We start from the raw sequence: 20,010 nt of genomic DNA on the forward strand, positions 1-20,010 counted from the left end.
CACAGATTGGTTACAAAATAGGATGAGGGAGTCATATGAGAGGTAAAGAAAAGAAAAGAGAAGTAAAGCACAAGGTAAAAGAGGCAAATAGGAAAGCAGACGTGAAATGGGGTAAGAGTATGACAGAAAATTTTGAAAGTAATAAAAAGATGTTTTGGAAAGAAATTAAGAGAGGAAGAAGAGGCGAATCAAGTAGAGAAGAAAAGGTAAAAGGTGCAGATGGAGAGATGATAATGGAAGAGAAGGCAGTAAGGGGAAGATGGGCAGAATATTTTAGGGAGTTCCTTAATGTGAAGGAGGATAGGGAGGGAAAGATAGTTGCAGTGGGAAATGCTAAGAAGATGACTGATGAGTGAGGAAAATGGAGGAGAAATAAGGAAGGATGAAGTGAAGGCAGTTGTTAAGATGATGAAAGCAGGTAAGGCACCTGGTCTGGATGGATGCCATGAAGAATGTCTAAAAAAGGGAGGTACAGTTATGGTGGACTGGCTGGTGAGGTTATTTAATGTTTGCTGGAGAGAGGGTAGAGTACCGGAGGACTGGAGGAGTGCCTGTATAGTTCCACTTTACAAGGGAAAAGGGGACAAGTGTGAGTGTAGTAGTTTCAGAGGGATTAGCTTGTTAAGTGTTGTCGGGAAGGCTTATGGGAGGATCTTGATTGAGAGGATTTGGAGAGGAAGAGAGGGAGTAATTAGTGAGGAACAGTGTGGATTTAGGATGGGTAGAGGTTGTGTTGATCAGATCTTTGTGGTAAGACAGATATGTGAGAAAGCTATAGGAAAGGGGAAGGATGTTTTTTGGCTTTTATGGATCTGGAAAAGGCATACAACAGGGTAGACAGGAAGGCACTGTGGGAGGTTTTGCAGATATACGGGATAGGAGGAAAGCTTCTAGGAGCTGTCAAGAGTTTTTACAAGAGTAGTAGAGCATGTGTCAGGATAAGAAATGGAGAGAGTGAGTGGTTTGAGGTAAAGGTGGGACTTTGTCAAGGATGCATTATGTCGCCCTGGCTGTTCAACTTACACATGCATGGGGTGGTGCGAGAGGTAAATGCAAGGGTAGTGGGTCAGGGATTGGAGATGGTTAAAGAAAATGGAGAAAAGTGGGAGGTGAGCCAGCTGTTGTGCACTTGTAGCAGGATCAGAGGAGGGATTGAGGAAGTTAGTGACAGAGTTTGGGAGAGTGTGTGAAAGAAGAAAGCTGAAGATAAATGTGGGTAAAAGTAAGGTGATGAGATGTACAAGGGATGTAAGTGGCAGCAGAATGGAAGTGAGCATTAAGGGAGAGAGACTGGAGGAAGTGGATAGTTTTAGATACTTGGGTGCAAATGTGGCAGGAAAAGGTGGAGTGTAGGTGGAGGTAGAATGTAGAATGAAAGAAGCGAGTAAATACCTTGATGGATTAAAAAGTGTAATGAGGAATAGACATTTGGGAATGGATGCTAAGAGGAGACTGTATGAAGGAGTGATTGTGCCAACAGCACTGTATGGAGCAGAATCATGGAACATAAGAGAGGAAGAGAGAAGGAGTTTGAATGTGTTTGAGATGAGGTGTCTGAGAAGTATGATGGGGGTTACTGGGCTAGATAGAGAGAGAAATGAGGAGGTGACGAGGAGAACAGGGGTGGAAAGGGAGCTGGGAGATAGGGTTGATGAAAGAGTATTAGGATGGTTTGGACAAATGGAAAGAATGAGTGAAGAAAGACTAGTAAAAGAGGTATGAATGGCAGATGTAGAGGGAGTGAACATGAGGGGACATCCTAGGATGAGATGGATGGATGGGGTGAATGGGGCTTTGGTGAAGAGGGGAATGTCTGTAGAGGAAAGATGGGAGAGGACAGAAGACGGGCGAATGGAGAATAGTTGTATATGGAGAATAGTTGTATATGGATGATGTTGTGCATGAGGTGGAATGGGTGGGGGAATGGGGGGTGAGGTAGTATGTGTGAGCAAAATTTGACACAGCCTGAGGGGATTTCTCCCCGTCTTCTCCTTTTATGCATGGGGGACGCATAGGGGGGGTTGCCAATTTAATGAAGCGGCCTTGCTGTGGATATGCTGTGACTTGCGACACTGCCTCTGACCCAGGGCAGTGGACAAGGTGCAGGGATGACCTATCATCCAGGAGGTGCTAAGACAGGAGGAAGGGTGGAGGGGAGTGGAGTGTATTCAGGGATGGAATGGGTGGGAATGATTTTATGCCTTTTTCTTTTAGGCTACCTCTCTTGTATATGTACGTATGTGTGAGAAGCTATTCTTTTTCAGGTCTCTTCTATAATTATCCATTTTGAGAGTAGTAGAGCATGTATCAGGATTAGAAATGGAGAGAATGAGTGGTTTGAGGTAAAGGTGGGACTTCGTCAGGGATGTGTTATGTCACGCTGGCTGTTCAACTTATACATGGATGTGGTGGTGCAAGAGGTAAATGCAAGGGTGGTGGGTCAGGGATTGGAGATGGTTAAAGAAAATGGAGAAAAGTGGGAGGTGAGCCTGCTGTTGTTTGTGGACAACACTGCTTTTGTGGCAGGATCAGAGGAGGGATTGAGGAAGTTAGTGACAGAGTTTGGGAGAGTGTGTGAAAGAAGAAAGCTGAAGATAAATGTGGGTAAAAGTAAGGTGATGAGATGTACAAGGGGTGAAAGTGGCAGCAGTCTGGAAGTGAGTATTAAGGGAGAGTGGAGGAAGTGGATAGTTTTAGATACTTGGGTGCGAATGTGGCAGGAAAGGGAGGAGTGGAGATAGAGGTAGAATATAGAATGAGAGAAGCGAGTAAATTCCTTGGTGGATTAAAAAGTGTAATGAGGAATAGACATTTGGGAATGGATGCTAAGAGGAGACTATATGAAGGAGTGATTGTGCCAACAATACTGTATGGGGCAGAAACATGGCGCATAAGAGAGGAAGAGAGAAGGAGTTTGAATGTGTTTGAGATGAGGTATCTGAGAAGTATGATGGGGGTTACTAGGCTAGATAGAGTGAGAAATGAGGAGGTGAGGAGGAGAACAGGGGTGGAAAGGGAGTTGGGAGATAGGGTTGATGAAAGAGTATTAGGATGGTTTGGACACATGGAAAGAATGAGTGAAGAGAGATTAGTAAAAGAGGTATGAAAGGCAGATGTAGAGGGAGTGAACATGAGGGGGCAACCTAGGATGAGATGGATGGATGGGGTAAAAGGGGCTTTGGGGAAGAGGGGAATGTCTGTTGAGGAAGGACAGGAGAGGACAGAAGATAGGGGTGAATGGAAAATGGTTGTATATGGGTGATATTGTGATACATGAGGTTGAGTGGATGGGGGAATGGGGGGGGGTGAGGTAGTATGTATGAGAAAAATTTGACACAGCCTGAGGGGATTTCTCCCCGTCTTCTCCTTTTCTGCATGAGGGGACAGAGGAGGGGGGTCGCCGATTTAATGAAGCAGCCTTGCTGTGGACGTGCTGTGTCTTGAGTCACTGCTTCTGACCCAGGGCAGTGGACAAGATGCAGTGATGACCTGTCATCCGGGATGTGCCAAGATAAGAGGGATGTTAGAGGGTGGATGGGAGTGGAGTGTATTAGGGACGGAATGGGTGGGAATGGTTTTTCTGCCTTTGTTTTTTGGCTACCTCCCTTGTAAGGGGGAAAAAGCCTTTGGTATATGTATGTATTTCTTTTCATATCCTCTTGTTTTTCTGTTGTCCCACTTTGATAAATCGTCTCTATCTAGGATTTCCATTCCTTTCATGATTCTATAGTCAGTAGATCTCCTCTTTCTCTTCTTTATTCCAAAGTAGGTAGTTCCAATTTGGGCAGTCTTTGTATGTCAATTTGGAGAGTGTATGAAGTGGGTGTGTGATTCAACTTGTCCACCCCCTTATAAATGGGCAAAGGATCCCATAGACACATCATAATTATAGTAATATTGAACAGGTTATTCTAAAGTCTTATTATGTGAATCATCATATATGGAAATATTAAAGTGTATAACTACATTTAAATTTTAGTGTTATACTACATCTGATTATGTATATACATACATATACCAAGGTTTTTTTTCCCCCATACAAGGGAGGTAGCCAAAGTCAAAAGACATAAATCCACTCCCACCTATTTCTTCCCCATGTACTTCATTCCCATTCACCACCCCTCCCTCCCTCTTTTCTTGGCTCCTCCTAGATGACGAATCATCCCTGCATCTCACCCACCGCCCTGGGTCAGAAGGAATGCAGTAAGACACAACACATTCAGCAAGGGCGCTTCATTTAATTGGCGACCCCCTCTCCATTTCCCTCATGCAGAAAAAGAGAAGACTGGGAGAAATCCTTTCAGGCTGTGTCAAAATATCATTCGCTTCTACTCCCTAACCCCCATCCTCCACCCACTCAAAGGAATACAAATACTAATGAAATTTATCCAACTTCAGGTTATGGTCACAGTTTGAAGCAGCATTTGTCACCATGGAGGGGTTAGGCTTCACAGCAAAGGACTTGGATGAAGTTAAGGGCATCTTTACAGACACAAATCTGTATCTCCTAGTGGGCACATTCCTAGTGGCTGCAGTGCATGTAGGTAATCAAGTTTTTAGGAGGGAATTCAGTGGATTGTGGGTAGTGTTTCTCTTGTTATTAACACTTTTTCTCTCTCTGTCTCTCCTCTCTTTTTCTCTGTCTGTCTGTCTGTCTCTCCTCTCTCTGTCTCTCCTCTTTTTCTCTCTCTCTCTGTCTGTCTCTCCTCTCTCTCACTCTGTCTGTCTCTCCTCTCTCTCACTCTGTCTGTCTCTCCTCTCTCTCACTCTGTCTGTCTCTCCTCTCTCTCACTCTGTCTGTCTCTCCTCTCTCTCACTCTGTCTGTCTCTCCTCTCTCTCACTCTGTCTGTCTCTCCTCTCTCTCACTCTGTCTGTCTCTCCTCTCTCTCACTCTGTCTGTCTCTCCTCTCTCTCACTCTGTCTGTCTCTCCTCTCTCTCACTCTGTCTGTCTCTCCTCTCTCTCTCTCTGTCTCTCTCTCTCTCTCTCTCTCTCTCTCTCTCTCTCTCTCTCTCTCTCTCTCTCTCTTTTTTTTTTTTTTTTAACATTATTCTGCTAGAGAGTAGAATCATAGAGGTGGTGAAAAAATCCAAGGAAAATAGCAGAAAGGAGGGATAGTAGAAGGTATAATTGTTGTTTTGAGTTACATTAATTAAAAATTTGCAACCCCATAGGGGCTGGCAACTGTCCTCATGCCCTCCCATAGATATCTCAGAGAAGAACTTTGAACTGTTATCAGTGTTCTATTAGTGTGGAATTCTTTCTTTGTCACCAGCTGAAAGTAGCAGGAGGAGTTAGAGTATTTGTCAACTTTTCATGTATGAAAAAGTGGAGGAAATAGTTTTAAGAAAATAGAGGCCTGAAAGGATGTTCTTTTCATCTGCTTCATAAATTGTTTTGAGTGGATGAAGACACCATATGATGAAGTAGTAAGGGTAAATTAGCTCCAGCTGTCAGGCCTAGCTGTGGAAGAGCCTGACTGAAGCAGTGTGACAGGGGATATTGTGTTTTCATGTATGTCATAAAATGTGACAAAATTTAGAGGAAAGAAAGAAGTGGATATCTCCATTTCTGTATTTTTTAGCCATGAAGGGTAGAGGTAATCTTTGACTGTCACCCTTTTTACAAAATAGAAAGGGCCATTGCTGTATACATGATGTGGATATATTTTGGTTCAACCATACCCCATACAAGGGTTAAAAGGGCCTTTGGTATATATTTATATGTTGTTGTTGTTGTTTTTCAGCTTCTGTTCGACTTCTTGGCCTTCAAAAATGATATATCTTTCTGGCAAGGACGAGATGATATGACTGGAATTTCATCATCCACTGTGGCTTGGCGTGCCTTTTCACAAATCATCATTGTCCTGTACCTTGTAGATGAGCAGACAAGCATGCTTGTTCTTGGACCTGCTGCTGTAGGAGCCATCATTGAAGTTAGTGTTCATTTTTTGTTAACCAGTAATTCAGTAATAATTGTTGCTGGGAATTTCACTGACTAAATCATCAGTCTCATAGCAGCTGGCATTATGTCCTTGTAGTTTTATCTAGGAAGAAATTTTGAATTGTATTGTGCAAGTGTAGAACTGTTAATGGCATAAAGAATAGGAAATACAGTCAAAGCTGATGATGAGAGATCCTGGCCCAGTCTAACTGAGTGCCAGCTCCTTGAGGCTCCACTTCCACTTTATGGTGAAGCTGTTAAGAGGTTTAAAGATGGGTATCAAGTAGATTATTCTCCCTGACAACTCACAGTATTACCAATTGCAGGTAACTGTCATTGCTCCCACTAGTTATTTATACATACATATACCAAAGGCTTTTCCACCCTTACACAGGGGGTAGCCAAAATGAAAAAGGCATAAAAACCACTCCCATCCATTCCATTCCCTACATATTCCACTCCCCTCCACCCTCCTCCCTCCCTCTTATCTTGGCACCTCCTGGATGACTGATCATCCCTGCATCCTGTCCACTGCCCTGAGTCAGAAGCAGTGGAATATATAGGAAATGGAATGGGTGGGAGTGTTTTCTATGCCTTTTTCTTTTTTGGCTACCCCCTGTGTAAGGAGGGAAAAGCCTTTGGTATATTTATGTATGTATTTTTTTAACAGACCACATATCTCTTTCCCTTTCCCTTCTCTGTTCAGCAGATATTCTTTTTGCAACCAGTGCCCCTTTCACCTTGTCCATCCATCTCTGTCTTCTGCTTTCATTTTACTAGTCTTTCTTCACTCATTCTTTACATATAAAGGGATGTAATGATAATAAACATTGCCACAGATTCAGTAACGGGAATCCAAAGCCTCACAGCTCCTGGCAACAGTCCTTGGACCTTTTTATAGATCAATTAATCAATCCATTACCCCAGACTTCTGTTGCAGGAAACCCATGACTCGCAGGTAGCTGGCAGGAGCCACCAGATTGGCTCAAAATCATACCTACATACATATACCAAGGGTTTTTTCCCCCCTTACCAGGGAAGTAGCCAAAATCAAAAGGCATAAATTCACTCCCACTTATTTCATCCCCACCCATTTCACTACCATTCACCACCCCTCCCTCTCATCTTCGCTCTTCATAGATGACAGATCATCCCTGCATCTTGCCCATCTCCCTGGGTCAGAAGCAGTGTAGCAAGACACACCACATCCATAGCAAGGCCGCTTCATTTAATCGGCAACCCCCCTCTCCATCCCCTCATGCAGAAACATTGAAGATGGAGAACTTTGGGCTGCATGAAAATATCAATCACACATAACTATTACTAACCCTCCCTATCCCCCACCCACTCCCTTCCATGTATCACAGTATCATCCATATACAGCCATTCTCCATTCACCCCTATCTTTTGCCTTCTCCTTTATTTCCTCAACAGACATCTCCCTGTTGCTCAATGCTCCACCCTTGTCATCCTCAGTCACCCCCTCATGTTCACTCCATCCACCTCTGCCTTCCACACTTGTTTTACTAATCTTTCTTCACTCATCCAGTGTGTCCAAAACATCCTAATAATAATCTTTCATCAACCCTATCTCCCAACTCCTTTTCCACCCCCATTCTCCTCTTCACCTCATTTCTCACTCATTTCAACCTTTTAACTCCTACTATACTTCTCAGACATTTCATCTCACATTTAAACTCTTCCTCTCTTACATTCCATGTCTCTGCCCCATACAGTGCCATCAGCACAATCACCCTTTTATACAATCTCCTCTTAGCATCCATTCCCAAATGTTTATTTCTCATTACACTAATCCCCCAAGGCACTTGCTTCTCTCAATCTACCTCCTCCACTCCTCCCTTTCCTGCCTTATGCGACCCCAAATACCTAAAGCTATCCACTTCCAGCCTCTCTTCTTTAAGACTCTCTTCCAAATTGCTACTGGAGGAAAACTGTTGGGTAGTCATGAGTGCTTACAAGAATAGTAGAGCCTGTGTTAGAATTAGAAGTGGAGAGAGCGAGTGGTTTGATGGAAAGGTGAGACTGCACCTTGGATGTCATATCAGCATGGCTGTTCAATATGGACATGGATGTGCAGGAGGTAAATGAAAGGGTAATGGGCAGGGGATTACAGATGGTTAAAGAAAATGGAGAAAAGTAGGTAAGCCAGTTGTTTGCTGATCTACTGCTTGTGGCAGAATCAGAAGGGAGATTAAGGGAGTTAGTGACAGAATTTAGGAAGTTGTGCAAGAAAAGAAAGTTAAAGTAAATGTGTATAAAAGTAAGGTGATGAGATATACAAGGGGAGAGGGTCAAAGTCATTCAAGGAAAAACTATGTTGTCTGAGTATGGTTAGGTTAGGGATGTGTTTGGTGTCTTCTGTGTGATGGTTGTTACTGGGGCAGTTTGTTCCTGTGACCAGGCCAATTTCATATCTCTGAGATGAAATTTTGGACTGCTCTGTGTGTCATAATAATGTTGGGCAATATTTATGTCACCAGCTTATAAATTTAGTAGGAGGGAAGTTCCTAGTTGTCAAGTTTCCTGATGTGAAAAGATAGGGCAAATACAATCAAGTTGATATAGAAAGATCTGGGGACCTGTTCAGAGACCAAATGTCAGCCCCAAGAAGATAATCAGAGTATCAGTGGGTTTTAAAAATAGGTGGCAGTGAGACTGCAATCACTGTTGTCATCTCAAGGACCACCCCTTGCAGTTACCCATCATTTGTTCCTGTAGGGAAGTAGTAACAGTGTGTAGTATACTAGCCTTGATGAGTTTAACAATGGCTAACTTGTTGATCCACTTTTACAGTTATGGAAAGTGACTAAAGCTTTTCATGTGGAAATGAAAGGATGGCAGATCATCATTGGGACTGATTTGAGCAGAGAAGAGAGCAGCACCAGAGAGTTAGATGCAGAGGGAATACGCTACCTTCGATACCTTTTATACCCTCTTTGTTTTGCTGGTGCAGTCTATTCACTTCTCTTTGTCCCTCATAGGAGGTAAGTTTGCATAATAGGTGTAGAATTGTAAGAGGAAGGCTCCTATAATACTTTTCATAGGCACAGGCAAGATACTACACATACATAGTAGTCTTCCTCAGTATGAATTCATGATTGACTTATAAGGGGAGTGGCCAAATCAAAGAAGTCATGGTACATGGGGTATAATTAAACTATGTAGTTGATTTACACTAAATATATTAATATTTATGTTCAGTGATATAATACCTTTGATTATCTCAATGACCCTACCTGTACTGTCTCTCATGATGCGAGAAGGTGGCAGTTAGGTCTAACTGCTGCCAAAGAAAATTTTGCAATCTCATTTGCCAGCCAACGGCTAGTGTCCTATTTTATTTATTTTGAATATATAGAGGTCATGATTTGACTGGATACAGTACTTGTTTTACAATTTGGTAAACAGTATCCTTTTTTTTTCAGTTGGTACTCCTGGATACTTACCTGTCTTGTTAATGGTGTATATGCCTTTGGCTTCCTGTTTATGCTGCCTCAGCTGTTCATCAATTACAAATTGAAGAGTGTTGCTCACCTACCTTGGAGAGCCTTTATGTACAAGGTCAGTTGTGATCAAATGATGTAATTGACATAAGTTACACTCCTGAATGAGAGTTTCATAGTCCATATGCTAGATTTATGGGTTCTGTGACCTTACAAGCACATGTCCCATAGGAGAAAGTGATGTCTTACAGTGTTGGATGCTTTACAAGGTGTAAGCAGTGATAGATCTTAGGACTGCTGAATTATCAGTCCAAAATGAAAAATGAAGGACAGGGGAGTTGCAGTTGTTCTGATACATTTGCCACCCATTATTGGAGTTTGACAGAGAATATTGAAAAGAACTTATGAAATGTGGAAGGAAATGAAAAGAAAAGGTGGTGTGAGTCAGGTAGAGAGGGCAGACAGACAGATAATTATGGAAGAAAAGAAAAGAGAAGTAAAGCAAAAGGTAAAGGAGGCAAAGAGGAGAGCAGATGTGAAATGGGGTAAGAGTATGACAGAAAATTTTGAAAGTAATAAAAAGATGTTTTGGAAAGAAATTAAGAGAGGAAGAGGAGGCAAATCAAGTAGAGAAGAAAAGGTAAAAGGTCCAGATGGAGAGATGATAATGGAAGAGAAGGCAGTAAGGGGAAGATGGGCAGAATATTTTAGGGAGTTGCTAAATGTGAAGGAGATAGGGTAGGGAAAGATAGCTGCAGTGGGAAAATGTGAAGAAAATGAGAGTGATGAGTGAGGAGAATGGAGGAGAAATAAGGAAGGATGAGGTGAAGGCAGTTGTTAAGATGATGAAAGCAGGTAAGGCACCTGGTCTGGATGGATGCCATGCAGAATGTCTGAAAAAGGGAGGTACAGTGATGGTGGACTGGCTGGTGAGGTTATTTAAAGTTTACTGGAGAGAGGGTAGAGTGCCGGAGGACTGGTGGAGTGCCTGTATAGTTCCTCTTTACAGGGGAAAAGGGGACAAGTGTGAATGTAGTAGTTTCAGAGGGATTAGCTAGTTAAGTGTAGTTGGGAAGGCTTATGGGAGGATCTTGATTGAGAGGATTAGGAGAGGAACAGGAGTAATTGGTGAGGAACAGTGTGGATTTAGGACAGGTAGAGGTTGTGTTGATCAGATCTTTGTGGTAAGACAGATATGTGAGAAAGCTATAGGAAAGGAGAAGGATGTTTTTTTGGCTTTTATGGATCTGGAAAAGGCTTATGATAGGGTAGACAGAAAGGCACTGTGGGAGGTTTTGCAGATATACGGGATAGGAGGAAAGCTTCTGGGAGCTGTCAAGTTTTTATGAGAATAGTAGAGCTTGTGTCAGGATTGGAAATGGAGAGATTGAGTGGTTCGAGGTAAAGGTGGGACTTTGTCAAGGATGCGTTATGTCGCCCTGGCTGTTCAACTTATACATGGATGGGGTGGTGCGAGAGGTAAATGCAAGGGTAGTGGGTCAGGGATTGGAGATGGTTAAAGAAAATGGAGAAAAGTGGGAGCTGAGCCAGCTGTTGTTTGCGGATGACACTGCGCTTGTGGCAGGATTGGAGGAGGGATTGAGGAATTTGGTGGCAGAGTTTGGGAGAGTATGTGATAGAAGAAAGCTAAAGATAAATGTGGGTAAAAGTAAGGTGATGAGATGTAGAAGGGGTGAAAGTGGCAGTAGACTGGAAGTGAGCATTAAGGGAGAGCGACTGGAGGAAGTGGATAGTTTTAGATACTTGGGTGCAAATGTGGCAGGTTTTGAAAAGGTGGAGGAAGAATGTAGATTGAGAGAAGCGAGTAAATACCTTGGTGGATTAAAGAGTGTAATGAGGAATAGACATTTGGGAATGGATGCTAAGAGGAGACTGTATGAAGGAGTGATTGTGCCAACAGCATTGTATGGGGCAGAAACATGGAACATAAGAGAAGAAGAGAGAAGGAGTTTGAATGTGTTTGAGATGAGGTGTCTGAGAAGTATGATGGGGGTTACTCGGCTAGATAGAGTGAGAAATGAGGAGGTGAAGAGGAGAACAGGGGTGGAAAAGGAGCTGGGAGATAGGGTTGATGAAAGTATATTAGGATGGTTTGGACACATGGAAAGAATGAGTGAAGAAAGACTAGTAAAAGAGGTATGGAAGGCAGATGTGGAGGGAGTGAACATGAGGGGACATCCTAGGATGAGGTGGATGGAAGGGGTGAAGGGGACTTTGGGGAAGAGGGGAATGTCTGTTGAGGAAGGACGGGAGAGGACAGAAGACGGGTGAATGGAGAATGGTTGTATATGGATGATGTTGTGATTGCATGAGGTGGAATGGGGGGTGAGGTAGTATGTGTGAGCAAAATTTGACGCAGCCTGAAGGGATTTCTCCCCGTCTTCTCCTTTTATACAATGGGGGGGACGAGAGAGGGGGGGTCACCGATTTAATGAAGCGGCCTTGCTGTGGATGTGCTGTGTCTTGCGACACTGCTTCTGACCCAGGGCAGTGGACAAGGTGCAGGGATGACCCGTCATCCAGGAGGTGCTAAGATAAGAGGGAAGGTGGAGGGGTGTGGAGTGTATTCAGGGATGGAATGGGTGGAAATGATTTTATGCCTTTTCCTTTTTGGCTACCTCCCTTGTAAGGGGGAAAAAGCCTTGGTATATGTATGTATGTAAAAGTGATGTGGTGAAGATGGGTTGAGTGTTTGTGGGATTTATTTAATGTGGAGTAGGTTAGGGAGAGATTTATTGTAACACTGGAAGATGCTAAGAAAATGACTAATAGGAAAAGATGGGATACAAAAGAAATTGAAAGTGATGAGAAGGGTTAGTGAGGTTATTTAATGCCTACCTAAGGGAGAGGAATGTACAAGCACTCCTCCAGTCTTCTGGCATAGTTCCACATTACAAAGGAAATGGGGACAAACATGAATGTAGTAACTGTACAGGGACAGTATTGAGAGGAAAGTTTTTGGCCAAAGGTAAAGATGTCTTTTGGGCTTTTGTGGTTTTGGAGAAGATGTATAACAAGGTTGACAGTTGTATGGAATAGGTAGAAGGCTGATGAGGGCATTCAGAAGTCTCTTTGGAAGTAGAGGAGCTTGTGTTAGTGTAGGAAGTGGAGAGACTGAATGGTTTGATTTAGAGGTAGGGCTGCACCAGTGTTGTGTAATATTACCATGGTTGTTCAACAGGTACATAGATGGAGTGGTACAGGAGATGAATGTGAGAGTGAAAATGGTAAGTGAACATGGAAGTGAGAGGCAAGTCAGTTGTTTGTGGATGACACTGAGCTTGAGGCTTGGTCTGAAGAGGGTTTGAGGCAGCTGGTGGTAGAGTTTGGGAGAGTGAGAGGAGAAAGCTGAAAGTGTGGGTAAAAGTAAGGTGGTATGTACAAGAGGCAAGAGTGGCAAGGAGTTGGAGAGAGGTTGGAGGAAATGGAGAGTTTTAAATATTTAGGATCTCTTATAACATGGCATAGAGGAGTTATGGGTAGATGTAGATTGTAGAGTAAGGAAATTAAGTAAATGTCTTGGGGTAGTGAAAAATGTCATGAGAAATAAATATCTGAGGAGGAATACAGAGAAGACTGTATGAAGAGGCGATTGCATCCACTAAATTATATGGGGCAGACACTGAATTTAAGAGCTTTAATGGACAATATAGTGGTAACCAGGAAAAGAATAGGAAGAGTTTTGGATGTACCTGTTCTAAGGGGAGAGCGTGGGGAAATATCAGAAAAATTTTTGGTGGAAGGTAAATTGAGAGTGGAGGATACACAGAGAAAGAGGAAAAGCACAGAAGGTAGGGAGGTGTTTAGAGTAAATAAACTGGTTAAATGAGAAAGAAGAGTGGGAGGGAGTGAAGGATAGAGTAGAACTATGAGTGGAGGAGGAATGGGGATGTTTCAATTAGGGAGTCACAAGGTGTGCAACAAGGAGGACAGGAGGAAATAGAAGGAAGAGTAGTGAGTAGTGGGATGATGAAGCAAAGAAGGTTGTAGAAGAGAAGAAACAAGTATTCATAGATTCGTTACAAAATAGAACAACATAATCTTATGAGAGGTACAAAGAAAAGAGAAGTAAAGGATAAGATAATAGAGGCAAAGAGGAGAGCAGATGTGAAATGGGGTAAGAGTATGACAGAAAATTTTGAAAGTAATACAAAGAAGTTTTAGAAGGAAATTAAGAGAGGAAGGGGAAGCGAATCAAGTAGAGAAGAAAAAATAAAAGGTGCAGATGGAGAGATAATAATGGAGACAGCAGTAAGAGGAAGATGAGCAAAGTATTTTAGGGAGTAGCTAAATGTGAAAAGGATAGGTAGGAAAAGGTAGTTGCAGTGAGAAGAGCTAAGAAAATGACAGTGATAAATGAGGAAAGTGGAAGAGAAATAAAGATGAGTTGAAAGCAGTTATTGGAATGATGAGAGCAGGTAAGGTTAGATGGGTGTCTTGGGAAGTGTCTAAAAAAGGAAGGTACAGTGATGGTGGACTGACTGGTGAGGTTGTTTAATGTTTGTCTTAAAGAAAGTAGTGTGCCAGAGGACTGGAGGAATGCCTGTATAGTTCTGCTTTACAAAAAAAGGGGACAAGTGTGAGTGTAGTAGTTTCAGAGCAGTGGGCAAGATGCAGGGATATAACCAGTCATCCAAGAGGAGCCAAGAAAAGAGGGAGGAAGGGAGGGGTGGTGAATGGGAATGGAATATGTGGGGATGAAATGGATGGGAGTGGATTTATGCCTTTGACTTAGGCTACCTCCCTTGTAAGAGGAAAAAAGCTGTTGGTATATGTAAAATTTTTGTGAAATATGGTGGGGGTTATGAAGATGAATAGTATGAGTAATGAAGTAAGGCAGAGAGTGGGTAGCTGGAGACCTGTCAGATGAGGCTGATCAAGAAGACTAGGTTGGAGAGGTATGAATAAAGACTAGAAAACAGAATGTGGAATGCAAAGGTGGATGAAGTGAACTTGAGAAGACTGAGAATGGGATGGATGGATGGGGTGAAAGTTGTGGGGGGGGCATAGGTACAAGGGGAATGTTTGTTGAGCAGGTTAAGAGATAGGTATGTGTGGAGAGTTGTTTTGAGTAGATGACTTGGTCCAAAAGTATTTCTTCTTACTTGCTCAGTAAATTCTTGAGTGGATGAGGGGGAGGGAGGTAATGTTATGAAACTGGGGATAAATCAGTCTCACCCATCACTTGGGACTGAGATTGCTAGTACATTACTTTTGACTTGATAGATTTATGGAAGCCAGTACCCATATACAATACTACACAAAAGTCAGTAATAGATAACAGAAGTCAGTAATAGATAATGATACAACTCCACAGGTTGAACTGTATTCGCTTGAGGAATTTTTATCACATTTCACTTCCCCTCCTTTCTTGTTGTGATTATAACTTTCATGTATTTTACCCTGTAAGTCTTGGTATTTGGTGTAGGGAAACTAGAGTGTGTATGGAGTAATTTCAATGAGCAAGAGCTTTTAGAATGATAGTTATACTAGTTATACTATAAACACCCATATATAACACATATATGGGCTTCATTATGTATTCTATATGTGCATTGTTTTTTCACAGGCATTCAACACTTTCATTGATGACCTATTTGCATTCATTATCACCATGCCTACTGCCCATCGTGTTGCTTGTTTTCGGGATGATGTTGTTTTCCTGATCTACTTATATCAGCGATGGTGAGTATTGAGGTGCATGGGTTAATTATCAACAATGAGGTGTGGAAGGCAGAAGTGGAGGGAGTGAACATGAGGGGGGTAACCAAGGATGAGATGGATGGATGGGGGTAAAAGGGGCATTAGGAAAAAGTGGACTGTCTTTTGAGGAAGGAAAGAAGGAAGAAGACAGAAGATAGGGGTGAGTGGTGAATGGTTGTGTATGGATGATGCTGTGATGCATGGAAGGGAGTGGGTGGGGGATGGGGGGATATGTGTGAAAGATATTTTGATGCAACCCAAAGGGATTTCTCCTCTTCTTCTCTTTTTCTGCATGAGGGGATGAAGAGATAGGGTTGCTGATTAAATGAAGCGGACTTGCTGTGGATGTGCCATGTCTCACTACATTGCATCTGACCCAGGGCAGTGGGCGAGAAGCAGGGATGACCTGTCATCCTGGAGGAGCCAAGAAAAGAGGGAAGAAGGGGTGGTGAATGAGAGTGGAGTATGTGGGAATGAAATGGGTGGGAGTGGATTTATGCCTTTGACTTTGGCTACCTCCCTTGTAAGGAGGGAAAAGCCATTGGTATATGCATGTTCTTAAGGGAGAGAGTGGGGGAATATCAGATAATTTTTTGGTGGAAAGGAAATTGAGAGGATAGATGGAAGAAGAGGAAAAGGACAGAAGTTAAGGAGGTGCAATGAGTAAACTGTTTAAATGAGAAGGGAAAGGAGCAGGGGTATTAGAAGCTATTAGAAGCTGAGAAGTGTGGGAGGTGGTGAAGGATAGAGTAGAGGTAGGAGTGGAGGAAGAATGGGGGTGTTTTAAGGAGGGAGTAATAAGATGTATAAAGATAGTGAATGGAACAAGGAGGATAGGAGTGGTGGGATGCAGAGTAGGATGAGAAACATATAAGAGGTACGAAGAGAAGCAAAACATAAGATAAAGTAGGCAAAAAGGAGAGTAGATGTAAAATGGGGGAGGAGTATGACAGAAAATATTTAAAATAATAAAAATGCTTTGGAAGGAAGTTAAGAGAGGAAGGAGAGGTGAATCAAGTAGAGAAGAAAAGATAAAACATGGAGATGGAGAGATGATAATGGAAGAGGAGGTGGTAAGGGGGAGAAGGATAGGAAGGGAGTGGTGGTAGTGGGTGGGAGTAGATATGTGCCTTTGACTTTGCTACCTCTTGGTATATAGATAGATAGGAGGTGAGGTGTTTGAGGAGAATTGTAGGGCCGGATAAAGGAACGAGGAAGTGAGGGGGAGAGTGGGGGTTGGAAAGTGAGCTGGCAGATATGGTTGATGAAAGAAAACTGGGATGGTCAGAGTAGACACCATATGAGGATGAAAGCTTTATTAAAAGTACAATGTTTCATTTGTTGAATTTTTTTTCAAATACATAGACGTAGAATATGATCTCAAAGCTGTTTATACATCCTGGAATGGATGAGGAAGGGGCAATAGGACAGGGCATCCCATGGGGCGCCACTTAAAATCTTTAACTACAGAAATTAAATTAATTAAAGGGTGGTACAATGTTGAACATGCCCCTGTGTTGTTCTATAGTGTTTGAATTCTGAATAATTGCTGTGTCTAGACATTAATCCAGAGTTCAAACACTAGAGCAAAGCAGAGGCATGTTCAATATTGTACCCCCTTAAATTGATTTAGAAAGATTCAGGCATGTTCAATATTGTACCCCCTTAAATTGATTTAGAAAGATTCTAAGTGGCACCCTGTAGGATGCCCTGTCCTAGTGTCCCTTCCTTATCAATTCCGGGATATATAAATAACTTAGTGGTCAAATTCTATGTACTTGAAAAGGTTTCAACAAGTGAAATGTTGTACTTTCAATAAAGGTTTCATCCACATATGGTGTCTACTCTGACCATTTTGTCAGCAATTGCCATTTTAAATAATACTGGGATGGTTTGGGTACATGGAAAGAATGAGTGAAGAAATACTACCAAAAAGTGTGGAAGGCAGAGGTGGGTGGAATGAACTTGTAGGGAAGTCCAAGAATGAAATGGATGGATGGGGTGAAAGAAGCTTTGGGTAAAAGGGGAATATATAGTGAGCAGGGATGAGAGAAGTTAAGAGATGGGTGTGAGTGGAATGGTTGTGAATGGAAAATAGATAGACATGGACAGAAGCCCAGGTCAGAAGTAATGCAGCAAGACACGGTACATTCACAGCAGGGCCTAACAGAATTTGTGTATCTATATATCAAAGGCTTTCCCCTTATAAAGGAGGTAGCCATCTAAGGCATGCACCCACCCCCACCCATCACCCACTTGTTTCCCATTCATCTTGGCTCCATGTGGATGAAGGGTCATCCCTGTGACCTGGGTAGTGAGTGGGAGACAGAGATGACCCTTCATCCATGAGGAGCCAAGATGAAAGGGAAGCAAGTGTGGTGATGGGTGCATGCATACCTCCCTTATAAGAGGAAGAAGCTTTTGGTATATAGACAGATGAATGTTCTTTTTTTATGTAGGTAGCATTTCCTCCTCTAGTACATGATGGTAACCTACATTGGGAAGTGGTCTGAGAGGTCATGTTTGTAGGGAAGGTGAGCACCGTATGTCTGGGGATGTTGCTTGTTGGTTATATTGAGGTTGCCTAGTAGGGTGGTTGCAAGAATTTATTATATTTAGATTAGGGAGTTGGGAGATAGGGTGGATGAAAGAATATTGGGATGGTTTGGACACATGGAAAGAATGAGTGAAGAAAGACTAGTAAAAGAGGTATGGAAGGCAGATGTGGTGGGAGTGAACATGAGGGGGCGACCTAGGATGAGATAGATGGATGGGGTAAAAGGGGCTTTGGGGAAGAGGGGAATGTCTGTTGAGGAAGGACATGAGAGGACAGAAGACAGGGGTGAATGGAGAAGGGTTGTATATGGATGATATTGTGATGCATGAGGTGGAATGGGAGATGGGGGTGAGTTAGTATGTGTGAGAAAAATTTGACACAGCCCGAAGGGATTTCTCCCCATCTCCTTTTATGCATTGAGGGATGGAGATGGGTGGTCGACAATTTAATGAAGTGGCCTTGCTGTGTCTTGCGACACTGCTTCTGACCCAGGGCAGTGGACAAGATGCAGGGATGACCTGTCATCCCGGAGGTGCCAAGATAAGAGGGAGGGTGGAGGGGAGTAGAGTGTATTAGGGATGGAATGGGTGGGAATGTTTTTTATGCCTTTGTTTTTTGGCTACCTCTCTTGTAAGGGGGAAAAAGCCTTTGGTATATGTATGTAGATTAGGGAGGTGCCATGATGAAGTGGTGAGGCAGCAGTTGGTTTTCCTTAAGCATACTTTAAAATCCTACTTCAAGATTACCTCCAACTTCTTGGCAGGATCTGTACAGGACTGGAAGACCTTGAAATAGGATTCACAACTGGCAGGGATAACCTCACCACATTTATTTACATAATATACAGTGCTTGACCTAGTATTGGTCCACTAGGGCTCTGGTGGACCAATGCAATGTTGAAAATGGAAAAACTCTAAAGGGGGGTGAATTTTCATGCCATTTGAATGTGCCACCCACCATCATAGCATCATGGGCAGAGCAAATCATCCTGCCACAGACCAACATGCTCAGTTGTTGTGTTGCCACTGTTGGGGGAGGATTTGTGCTGGAATTCACAGGGAGGAAAAAAGCAATTTTGAAAGAGGTATAGTAGAAAAATGCAAAGATGAACCAAAACTGCTTTGCAGGTTCATAAATGGTAAATTGAGACACCAGGAAGAAATCGCCAAGTTAATAGTAGATAGTGAGGTCATTGAAGAGGCCTCAGCTCAGGTAGAATTAATGAATGAAGATTTCTAATCAGTCTTCACAAAAGAGTGCAGCTTTTTGGAGAAAAACAAGGAGAGCAAAAAACAGATTTAGCAGATATAAATGTAGAAGTGTGGGAAGTGCTCAATCTCCTGGAATCACTGGGTGTGACAAAAGCCTCAAGACCTGACGGGATCTCAAACTGGATACTTAGAATGTAGGAAACAGGCTGTGGTGGGGGCCAAGAGGTGGGGGGGAACACACAGGACACTCACAGCACAAATCCTCACCCCAGGGTGTCAAGACGACAGCTGAGCATATTGGTTTCTAGCTGGATAATTAGCTCTGCCCACAGTGCTATGATGGTAGGTGACACATTCAACTGGTGCAAAAATTCACCCCCCTTAAGGATGTTAAAATTTTCGACACTGCACTGGTCCACCACAGGCCTGGTGGACCAATCCTACGTCAAGCACTGCACATCTGTTTGGAGAAGGTGGTTAGTGAGGGTAGGGTAGGTTTTGTTCTATTTTAAAATAGGGGTAGATCATTGACAGTAATTTCATAAGGAGTACATCTGGCTATCTTATTGATTGCTCTAGTTATGGTGCTTACTTGGGGACATACACTAGGGAGTGTATTGCTTCATTCGTATGCCCTTCTGATTCCAAACAACTCTTGATAGGTTCAATCAATTTGCCCTAACCATGAATTCTGCATGTGTCCCCTTCATCTCCTCCATCAAAGGTTGTCTGTGAGTAGGATCAATATCATTGAAATGTGCCACATCCCCAAATAGCTGGAGTTGATGTTCATGAATTATACTGTTAACTGGCCTAGACCGAGTCTTACAGTACAGTCTCTGGTTTGAAATAAAGTCATTCCAGTGATACCCCATGATTTTCTGAAGGCACTTAGTACTAAAGACATCAAGATGCCTCTTTATGTTAGCATTCAATGTCCTTGTCTCACAGTTGTACAAAACAGGGAACCCAAGTGATGAAGATTTGAATCTTAGTCCTCCTGTGTAAATAACAACAAAGCCATATACTCTGATTCATAACACTATGGGCAATGCCAATCCTTCAAAGTACTTCCTGATATGATCCACCACTGTTATGCACTACACTACCA

At 42.7% G+C, this 20,010-nt stretch overlaps 1 protein-coding gene across 5 annotated transcripts in view; it reads left to right on the forward strand.

Moving 5' to 3' along the window:
• Positions 1 to 20,010, forward strand: part of LOC143041005 (lipid scramblase CLPTM1L) — a 138,888-nt gene that overhangs the window by 114,301 nt on the left and 4,577 nt on the right. For all 5 annotated transcript variants that reach the window (XM_076212537.1, XM_076212538.1, XM_076212539.1 and 2 more), the window contains 5 exons: positions 4,399 to 4,540; positions 5,747 to 5,935; positions 8,758 to 8,948; positions 9,390 to 9,525; positions 14,998 to 15,113. In XM_076212537.1, the coding sequence (XP_076068652.1) occupies positions 4,399 to 4,540; positions 5,747 to 5,935; positions 8,758 to 8,948; positions 9,390 to 9,525; positions 14,998 to 15,113 (774 nt within the window). The remainder of the gene's footprint in view (positions 1 to 4,398; positions 4,541 to 5,746; positions 5,936 to 8,757; positions 8,949 to 9,389; positions 9,526 to 14,997; positions 15,114 to 20,010) is intronic.

The sequence above is a fragment of the Oratosquilla oratoria genome, chromosome 30 (assembly GCF_046742065.1).
Source record: "Oratosquilla oratoria isolate Oo_2021 chromosome 30, ASM4674206v1, whole genome shotgun sequence".
In the NCBI taxonomy this organism is placed as follows: Eukaryota; Metazoa; Arthropoda; class Malacostraca; order Stomatopoda; family Squillidae; genus Oratosquilla; species Oratosquilla oratoria.